The sequence below is a fragment of the Papaver somniferum genome, chromosome 10 (genome assembly GCF_003573695.1).
Source record: "Papaver somniferum cultivar HN1 chromosome 10, ASM357369v1, whole genome shotgun sequence".
In the NCBI taxonomy this organism is placed as follows: Eukaryota; Viridiplantae; Streptophyta; class Magnoliopsida; order Ranunculales; family Papaveraceae; genus Papaver; species Papaver somniferum.
In genome coordinates, this window is record NC_039367.1 from 92,482,120 (window position 1) to 92,492,644 (window position 10,525).

Consider the following 10,525-nt stretch of genomic DNA (forward strand, 5'->3'; position numbering starts at 1 on the left):
ACAGTGTAAAGCTGGAATACTGCAAATACAAAGACTCGGAAAGGATTCTTGGTCGTGAATTCAGCATTAGCATTCTCCAGGATTTCGAGGCACTGACGCCGAATCTTCTTGCAAGAACAATTGAAACAGTAGATGGTGGTGGATTGGTAGTGCTGCTTATTCGTTCGCTTTCGTCACTCACTAGTCTCTATTCCATGGTCATGGATGTTCATGAAAGATTTCGCACAGAATCTCAGTTCGGAGCAACTGCGCCTCGTTTTAACGAGCGGTTCTTACCCTCTCTAGCTTCATGCAAGGCCTGGGTGGTTATGGATGATGAGCTGAATGTGTTACCAATTTCATCCCACATCAGGTCTATCGAACCAGTTGCAGTGACTGAGGATGCTGAGGGACTTTCAGAAACACAACACGATTTGAAGAATCTAAAGGAACAGCTTAATGGTGATTTCCCTGTTGGCCCAATAATAAATAATTGCAAGACACTTGACCAGGGGAAGTTGTACTTTCATTCCTTGATTCGATTCTGGATAAGACTTTGAAGAGCACTATCGCGCTGCTTGCTGCTCGTGGTCGTGGGAAATCAGCTGCACTTGGTCTGGCAATCGCAGGGGCTATAGCTGCAGGGTTTTCAATTTTAACAAACTGCCACACTTGCAAATCCCGATCCAAGAAACTGCCACCGTTTTTTTCAGAGTTTATTTAATGCCACAACCGTTAGCACTAACGTCTTGGACCCACATGATTGGTCAAACTTTTTTGACTTTGTCCAGATTACTTACACGTGTCTTATGTGGACGGCTCAAGATGTCGTGCACGAGATTATTACACGTAGCACATGCTAAATGACTATTTTATCCTTCGTGGGATTGAAAACAGTTTGTAACTTTGTATCGTTTCATTTTTCTTCTAGGGTTTGCTCGTTCTCTCTGTCCGCTCTGTTCTCTAGTGGAAGAAATTAGGGTATGGGTCAGTTTTCAGCGGGATTTTGCTTAGGTTTAGTGTCTGAGTAAAGGGTTTTAGTAAAGATTGAGATTCTGAAAAAGAAGGGGAAGGACAAGCAGCAGATATGGTATGATTGCAAACCCTAATTTCGTTTTTCTGAGTTGAATTAGGGGTTTTCTCTTAGGTTTCTGTTTCTCTTTCTTGTACTTTTTTTCTCTTGCTCTATGTCCGCTCTGTTCTCTAGTGGAAGAAATTAGGGTTTGGGTCAGTTTTCAGCGGGATTTTGCTTAGGTTTAGTGTCTGAGTAAAGGGTTGGGGAGCTGAAGATGAAGAAGAATAACGGGAAGGACAAGCAGCAGATATGGTACGATTTCAAACCCTAATTTCGTGTGTTTGATGAATTTTATTTTAGGAGTTTTCTGTGTGAAGTGTGGAATTTTTAAAACCCTAATTTCGTGTGTTTGATGAATTGATGAATTTTATTTTAGGGGTTTTCTGTGTGAAGTGTGGAATTTGATGAATTTTATTTTGTTTGTTCATTTACAGTGATCATACATATTATCCATATAGAGATATCAGTGTGTTTGTTGTGAATAGTAAACTTAATTTGCTATTCCCTCACATGGATAGAGATAGAATTGACCTTAAGGAATTTGAGCAGATGTTGCGTGTTAAGTTGCATCTTGATGAAACAGAAATTCCAAATTTATATTGGACCATAGACCCATGTCTGCCTGAGTATTTGGTTACAAATGAAGACTTGTTTAAGTTTTGGGAGCATGATGTACCTGATGATAAAGGCTTCATATGTTTACAAATGAGTGTAATGAATTCAGAATTTAGGAATGATAATGACTTCATTAAGGCTGCAATGGAACAACCAGTAGTAACAATTGATGAGACTCCTAAGAAGGCACCTAAGAGGATTGCTAAGAAGCCAGTTTCAAAGGAAAAGTCAGTAAAGATATCACCTACAAGGAGATCACCAAGGTTGCATGCTCAATCAAAGAATGAAAACTCAAATGGAGGAGCATCTAGGAATATGTTGTTCATGGATTTGTTAAATGAAGTGGAATCTCAGGGTTTTTCTTGCCTAAGTCAAGCCACTGTTGTTGGTTCTAGCAGTACACCAGTTGATAACTTTAATCATGATTACTGGGTTGATGAAGTAAACAATACTGCTGCAGGGGATAACACTGATGCAGGGGATAAGACTGATGCAGGGGATAAGGCTGATGCAGGGGATAAGACTGATACAGGGGATAAGACTGATGCAGGGGACAATAGTGATGGTGATGATGAGGACAATGTGGTGCTAGAGAACACTACTGTAGATGAATGTCACCCCATTGAAGACCCAAATGCTCCACCAATCTTTGACAGTGATGAAGAGAATGATATTGATTATGAAGATATTTTCAAGCCATACAAAGTTGGAGATGAAAGCAGTGATTCAAGCAGTAGTGAAGAAGACAATGAAGAAGGTATGGACCCTTTAGTGTTTATAATTTTTTGTTTATTTTTTACATGTACTAACACTTTGATGTTGATTGCAGTTTCTAATGATGACAAGAATAATGATAAGGATAATGATGGTCCTGAAGTAAATGATGATAAATATTCCAAACCAAAGCTTGATTACCAAAAGTGGAAAGAAATCTTCAATATGCACAGTGATGAAGAAGAAGAACCATTATTCCCTGTAGAAGAAGAGGTGACTCCTGTTGATCCTACTAAGATGGAAGTTAAGTATGCTTTTAATAACAAGAGTGCTTATAAGAAACATCTTAGGGGTTACTGTGTAAAACATAATTATCAGTATACGGTCTATAAGAGTGACAAAACAATATTAAGAGTGAGATGTAGGTTTAGGGAAGAGTATGGCTGTAACTGGTTTGTAAATGCTAGCATAAAAAGGCATGAGCCTACTTTTATTGTTAGGAAGGTTAATCTAGAACACACTTGTGTTGCGGATCCAAAGAGTTTTAACAGATCCTGAGTTCGTAAAAGATGTGGTACATGAGAAGTTAAAGCAGACAGCTGGGGCCTTAATTCCAAAGCCTAAACACATTGCAAGAGACTTTTTTGTAACTCATAACATCAATATACCTTATATTTGTGCATGGAAGGCTAGAAATCTTCTTTTAGAAGATCTGTTTGGTAATTATGAAGACAGCTACAAGGATGTACCCATCTTTTGTGCAATGGTGGCTCATACTAATCCAGGGTCTGTTGCTAAATACACTTATGGGAAAAGAGGTATACATTATGTTAAGACATTCATGGTTGATTCATTTATTTGTAAGTGGTGCTCAGTTATTTAATGGTTGGTTACTAAATGTGCAGATAAGACATTCATGAGCATGACTATTTCATTTGCTGCACCAATGAGAGGATTTCAGAAAGCTTGCAGGGGAGTCATAGGTTTAGATGCATGCCATCTAACTAGCAAGCGTGGTGGTGTTCTAATGGATGCAACAGCAATTGATGGTAAGAATTCTCTGGTGCCTTTAGGCATTAAGGTGGCTAAAAGTGAAACCAAGGAGAGCTGGACTGGGTTCCTCAAGGATTTGGCTCCAGCAATCAATGCACATCATGCTGGTAGAATTACCTTTATTTCTGATAGGCAAAAAGGGTTGTTGGAATCTGTTCCAAAGGTTTTCCCTGGTGCAAGAGTTAGATATTGCTTCAGGCACTTGTACAAGAACTTCAAGAAGTACCACAAGGCACCAACCTTGCACAACTTATTGTGGAATGCATGCAAAGCTTACAAAGTGATGCATTTTCAGGTTTGTGCCTCTCTTTTTTAAATATCCCTATGTTTTTTGATTCATAGTTAGTAGGTTATATAATAACTCAGGTTACTATAATGTAGGAGCACTTTGACAACATATGCAAAGAAAGTCTGGTTGCTGGTGAATATCTTAGGAAAGAAGATCCAAGTACTTGGTCTAGGGCTTATTTTGATCCCCTTAGCTGTTGTGAGCATATGAATAACAATTTCTCAGAATCATTTAATTCTATGAGTTCTAATATAAGAGATAAACCAATAATCCAACTAGGCATGATGTATGATCAGTTAGTAATGGGTCTGTTATTTAAGAGAAGGGAAGAATCTGCTAAGTGGAATAAAAATGATTTGGTCCCTGCTGCTGTTAAGTTGATAAATAAGATGCTTGACTTGGTTGGGAAGTTTGATACAGAAGGAAGTGTGGTTGGACAGGTTTATTTGGTAACTAATGTGTCTACCAAGAAAATTTTCACAGTGAACATTGTAGACAAACAATGCACTTGTTTGCAATGGCAGCTAAGGGGATTCCCTTGTCAACATGCTGTATGTGCATTGAAACTGCTCAGGCCAAACTGGAAAGAGTAAGAAATTTTGTAATATGCTATTACTTTTGGGTTGTAATATGCTATTACTTTTGTTTCTGTAAACTGACACATTTGTTTGATTGGTTGAACAGTTATTGTGCTCCTTACTACTCTGTGGAATATTATAGGACCATATATGCAGATGTTGTAAATCCACTAGAAGACATAAGTGAATGGAACTGGGAAGATAAGGTACTTTTTTCAGCATTAAATATATTATTGAATGTGATACATTCACATTTTCTCTACTTTATTATATCCTTATTTTTCTCTACTTTTTTCTCTACTTTATTATATCCTTATTTTTCTCTACTTTAACTTTCTCATTTCTTTTAGGGTTAGGGTTTCATTTCTTTACTTTAACTTTCTCATTTCTTTTCTCTTCTTCTTATCTTAATTGGCAGGCATCCATGGACATCAACTTAAAGCCTCCTCCTTATCAAAGAAAAACTGGAAGACCAGCAAAGAAGAGGAAGAGGAGCTATGATGAACCTGAAACTGTGGTGAAGAAAAGGAAATGTGGAAAGTGTGGATCTACTGCTGGTCATAATAAGAGAACCTGTGCTGGTGGTGATGTTGGTAAAAACCCAACTGGATTCATGCCAAGCACCGAGTATGATGCTGCAAACTGCACCTTCACTAGTAGAGATCATCCTGAAAGTAGCAGTGCAAGGGGTAAAGCAAAGGTGAACAAATCCAGAGGTACATCTTCATTTGTTGGTGAGTCAACATGACCTAAAAACTTTGGAAGAGCACCAGCAGAACCTAGCACCCATGGATCTACACAAGATGTTCTGAATTTCAGTCAGAACTTTACTGGTATTGGATCTGTTAGTCAACATATTCCTGTCACAAAGGGAAAGCAAAGCAAGGCTAAGAAGAAGTAGAAGTGTGTGTGTGCTTCTTGTTGTGTTAGATCTTTTTTTTTTTTGCTTTAGACACTGATATCATTGTGTTAGATCTGTTTTTTTTTATGTACCAGAATTCAGTTTTATTTTGATGGATAATCTTACTTTATGAATGGAAATGATATGATATTAGTTAAGAACTAATTACATGTTAATAGTCTTTTGAAGTTCCTTACATATGGCATTGAGATTGAAACTTGAATGGATAACCCTATTTTTTGCAGCAATGAAAAGGTGGTCTGAAACCCATCTAAATGCTTCACAATCTGTGCAGATCAGGTAAGCAATGTTTCTATTGTGTTCATTTTTGCATATTCTCAGCTGCATTATTGACTTGCATTGCTCTTTGTAGCATTCTTGCTTATGCAGTGGGCATTCTTTGTAACAGTGGGTCTCTTCTCCACAAGCACAACAACAATTCTCTTTGGGTAACTTGATATTCTTGGATTTGAGTGGATGATTGGCAGAATAAAACCATTCAAAGTAGGTGCAGGTAGGATTTGAACACTTCAAGAACATTTCTCCATCTGTTTCTCTTGTGCTGGATCTTAGTAGTTGTCTTATACCATTGCAAGGTATATGTTTGCATCTAGAGTACATCCAGGGACAAACCTTAGACTCATGACTTCCTTGTTCACATGTTGGACATAGATCTGGGGTAGTTTGCTGTCTAAATTTGCTGTTGCTGCTGCTCTTGCTACTACTACTGCGACTGTCACTACCTGGAGAGTTTATAACCTTTTAGCTCATTTTTATGTGTTGAACTTCTGAAGAAATTGACTAATGAAGAGTTTGGGATCTTCATTAGTATATATAGAGCTTCAAGATGATGAATAAGACCGTTATAAATCCAGGTAAAATATGGATCGTCGATTTTTTCTCTTAGATTGATCCCACGTGTATTCCGACCGTTAGCAAATCTTGCACGTTTTTCTCACGTGCACCGAGTCGCTAGTTAACTCACTACTCTATAGCCGGTTAACTCAATCCCAGTGAACTGATTAACTCAATCCTTGTTAACTGATTCAGGGGCTTCTATGTAATTTTGTACGGATTATTTAATGCCACGTATGCACTAACAGAGACTAACAGCCGTTAACCGTTATCTCAAAAAAACGGGATGAAAAAAGTCAAGAGTATGGCATTTAATAAACTGTGAAAAAAACGGTGGCATTTTCAAAAACTGCATATTGGAAGTGTGGCACTTTATTAAAATCCCCATATTTTTATGACTGCACCTGTACCTGGAAACGTGAAAACCCTGTTTGAGTATGTCGTTAAGGGTTTCGGTGCTCTTAAGTATGCTCCGCATATAGACTATGATTTGGTAGAAGGTGTTGGCAAAGCTATTGTGCGGATAAATGTCTACAAGCAGCACAGACAGACAATTCAGTACATACAACCACATGAGCATGAACAGCTTTCTCAGGCTGAGCTCTTAGTTTTTTTTTTTTCTTTGAAAAAGGGGGATTAAAATTGATAACTGGATGCCGAGGAGGCAAAGATTACAGAGAGTTACAAGGGAAAAAAAAAAGATAAAGATAAACAATACAGTTTAAACTAGCAAGCATCATGCGCCCAAACAATACATACACCAACTTAATGCCATCCCAATCACTTCGGATAAAGCTTTTCCTCCCACCTAGCCACCAGATCTTCAAAGTATAATCCACCGAATATTTTGGATGGAAGTCCCCACTGATACAAGAGAGCTTTGACCGTAATAATTGTGTCGGCTTCATTTTGGCTTTTATTATGGAAGAAGCGGTTGCTGAAAATGGATCCAGAACATCACCAAAAGGAGTGTTATCATCCCATGATTTAAACAGATTGGAAGCCTATACAAGCGGCCGTCTAGATTTCAGTGTGATCCTTGACCTTTTGCCTGTTCTCGCTCGCAAGTATTTCCGGGAGAAGATTCCAGTTGCATTATCTCATGTGCAAGCCTCCCTTCTGCTCTGCATGGGCTTAGAAAATCAAAATATTACTTCCGTCGAGGGACAATTGAAGTTAAACAGGTCAGACATTTTGATTTTGCTTACCAAAACATTGCGAGAGTTGTACAAATATCTGAACAAGGTTGCAGACAAGGAGATTGAGTCAACACTACCTTGTCTTAAAAAGGTTGAAATGTTACCTCACTGGAGGACGATCTGAATGCTGGAGCAAAACAAGTCATGGGCAAGATGAAAGCCGAAAGTGAGGGTATGTTGAACCCGGAATTTCTGCAACGTTATGCAATTGTGGACAAAGAAGCTGCTTTTGAGGAAGCTTTACGGAATGGGTATGGAAAGATTGGTTCAGGAGGGATCATTAGTGTGAAGTCAACAAAACCGAAAAAGAAAAAAGAAGGGAAATTTGAAGATAAAGGTGATAGCAGTAGCAGCAGCAGCAAGAAAAGAGTCAAGGATGACTCTGGATCCCGTCTATGCAAAAAGAAGAAAAATTAGATTAGGATGCTAATTTATTTTATTAGTGCATTATCTCGGCAGATTAGCTTAAGAATCTGCAGTGTTTTTTTCTTGTGAAACGTAGTAATTTTTGGCGTAACAATAGTAAAATCCTGAATCTCTATCAATTACAACATATTTTAGTATTTTTGGTTGAATATCAAAAATAATCTCTTTGAGCCTGGACCAAATTCGCAGGCAACCTATCCCTCGGTGTCAAAATAAGCCCCGACAAATACTAACGAGAGCTGCTTATTATCATTTTTGTACCCAGAGTCTTGTTTTTTTTCCCTTGATAGTGATGGGTAGTTCTGCAAATTCTATACTTTCACTGATAAAATCATCTTCATTATCAAAGTCCCAATTACTACAAATCCATGGACATATTATATGCACATCTCTAATCAAAGAACCTACAGTTGTAACCAGTTTGTTGTCACTGGTTGCTCTGTCATCATCTCCGTTGAGAGACATACACTATGCTCATCAGATTTTCACTCAAATCCCCAAACCCAGTTTCCATCAGTACAATGTGATGATCAGAGCTTATTCTCAGAGCAATTCACCTGAAAAAGGGGTTCTCTGTTATAATCAAATGCGAAACAACCGTGTACAGACTGACCCTTTTGTTTTGTCATTTGTTCTGAAATCTTGGACCAGAATGAACCATTTGATTGGTGGTAAACAGATACATTGTAGGGTTTTGAGTGATGGGTTTCAAGCTGATTCTTTGTTGTTAACTTCATTGATGGGTTTGTATGCCTCTTGTGGAGATGGAACTGATGCTCGTAAATTGTTTGATGAAATGTCTATAAGGGATACTGTTTCTTGGAATGTTTTGATTTCATGTTATACTCGTAATGGTCGGAGTCGAGACGCGTTAAGCCTATTTGATGTTATGCAGAAGGAGGGGTGTGAGTCAGAGCCGGATGACGTTACGTGTTTGCTTCTCCTACAAGCTTGTTCTCACTTGTGTGCATTGGAATTTGGTAAACGGATTCATAAGTATGCTGATGATTATGGATATAGTGATAGGATTAAAGTTCGTAATGCGCTCATATCTATGTATTCGCGATGTGGGAGCTTTGATAAGGCATTTGAAGTGTTTCAGGGGATGCATGATAAAAATGTGGTTACTTGGAGTGCAATGATTTCTGGATTAGCAATGAATGGTCACGGAAGGGATGCTATTGAAGCTTTTAGAGAAATGAAGAAAGTGGGTGTTTCCCCTGATGATCAAACCTTTACTGGAGTTCTTTCAGCTTGTAGTCATGTTGGGTTGGTTGATGAAGGTTTGGACATTTTTGATTCCATGAGAGAATATGGAATAAACCCGAATATTCATCATTATGGGTGCATAGTTGATCTCTTGGGTCGTGCAGGTTTACTTGATCAGGCGTATGACTTTATAACATCGATGAGAGTTAAACCTGATTCAACAGTGTGGAGGACTCTACTTGGAGCTTGCAGAATTCATCGTCATGCTTCACTTGGAGAACATGTTGTAAGTCATCTGATTGAGCTAAAGGCTCAAGAAGCCGGAGATTATGTCTTGTTATTGAACATATATGCTTCTGTTGGGGACTGGGAGAAAGTTGCTAATGTGAGGAGGTTGATGAGAGAAAAAGGAATCCAAACAACACCAGGTTGTAGTACGACGGAGATTAAGGGCAAAGTGCATGAGTTTGCAGTTGATGATGATGCTCATCCAAGGAAAAAGGAGATTTATGAGATGCTGACCGATATTGAAAAGCAATTGAAAATGGCAGGTTATGTTTCTGATATTACTTGCGAGTTGCATAATTTGGGTGCTGCGGAGAAGGGAAATGCTCTCATTTGTCATAGTGAGAAGTTGGCAATTGCTTTTGCAGTTCTTGTGACTCCTCCAAATTCAAAAATCAGAGTGTCCAATAATTTACGTATTTGTGTTGATTGCCATAATTTTGCAAAGGTTTTATCTTCGGTGTACAATAGAGAGGTGGTTATTAGAGACCGTAGCCGGTTCCACCATTTCAAAGAAGGATTGTGTTCCTGTAATGACTACTGGTAGGTATCTTTTGGAGCTCAGAAAGTGACAACACATGGTTTACCAGTGAAATCAGGAAACTGGGACACTGATTTGCAAGGCAGTCATCTTTTCTCATCACTGAAGTTCTCAGGTACAGGACAGACTGCCACCATAAGTGCACTCAAAAAGAGCATGACAGGCGTCCTTGAGTGAGGGATCATCGATTTAGCTTGAAATTCTCCAATTAATGAAACTCATTCTGTGTAAATGTATTTGTAAGCTCTAAAGCCTGTATGTAATGAATGCGTTGAATCACAAGCAGGAGGTTCAGTAAGTTGTAACCAAGAGGATGCATCCATTGTTGATTTGGAAACCAGAGGTATGCTAGTTCTGGACCTTTGAGAACAGGAAGGAGCAGAGACATTCTGCGAGAGAGTACAATGGCTTTCTCGAGGCAAGTCACTCACACTCACCTTCTAGCTCAGTCCCATTGGTAGGGGAAAGAACGGAGATTGGATTCCAATACCCTTAAAAAGGAACTACTACCTAAGAATTTAGGTGTAAAAAATTTATGATCATCGGTTAAAACTCCTACACATCTAATTTCCATGTTAAAAGTTAAAGTAATTGAAACATGTTTGTTAACACAGTTAGAAAATTGTGACGCAAATGAAAGTTCAAGACCAAATTCAAAGCCTACTCATATCCGTCGTGACTGCTAAAGGCGGGATGGATTGTTACCGGTCCTAACAAAAATGATACCGCCTTTAGTAATCTTGATATCCGTGATCTCTTTTTGACTATGTTGATTTTGATAAAATTATTGGAAATATTTATTCTAG

General features: G+C 38.5%; 3 protein-coding genes across 3 annotated transcripts; all 3 read left to right on the top strand.

Annotated features, from left to right (window-relative positions):
- Positions 1–2,608: 2,608 nt before the first annotated feature.
- On the top strand, positions 2,609–3,752 carry LOC113315947. The gene is made up of 3 exons (XM_026564187.1): positions 2,609–2,828; positions 2,935–3,201; positions 3,289–3,752. The coding sequence occupies exons 1-3, from the start codon at positions 2,609–2,611 to the stop codon at positions 3,750–3,752; spliced, it is 951 nt and encodes a 316-aa protein (XP_026419972.1).
- A 329-nt stretch (positions 3,753–4,081) lies between these two features.
- LOC113315015 lies at positions 4,082–5,064 on the top strand. The gene is made up of 3 exons (XM_026563328.1): positions 4,082–4,314; positions 4,410–4,509; positions 4,722–5,064. Exons 1-3 carry the CDS (start codon positions 4,115–4,117, stop codon positions 5,049–5,051), a joined length of 630 nt encoding a protein of 209 aa, XP_026419113.1. The 5' UTR covers positions 4,082–4,114; the 3' UTR covers positions 5,052–5,064.
- Positions 5,065–7,854: 2,790 nt separating this feature from the next.
- LOC113317761 (pentatricopeptide repeat-containing protein At3g47530) lies at positions 7,855–10,088 on the top strand. Its single transcript, XM_026565900.1, has one exon. It carries the CDS (start codon positions 7,977–7,979, stop codon positions 9,723–9,725), a length of 1,749 nt encoding a protein of 582 aa, XP_026421685.1. The 5' UTR covers positions 7,855–7,976; the 3' UTR covers positions 9,726–10,088.
- Positions 10,089–10,525: the final 437 nt, after the last annotated feature.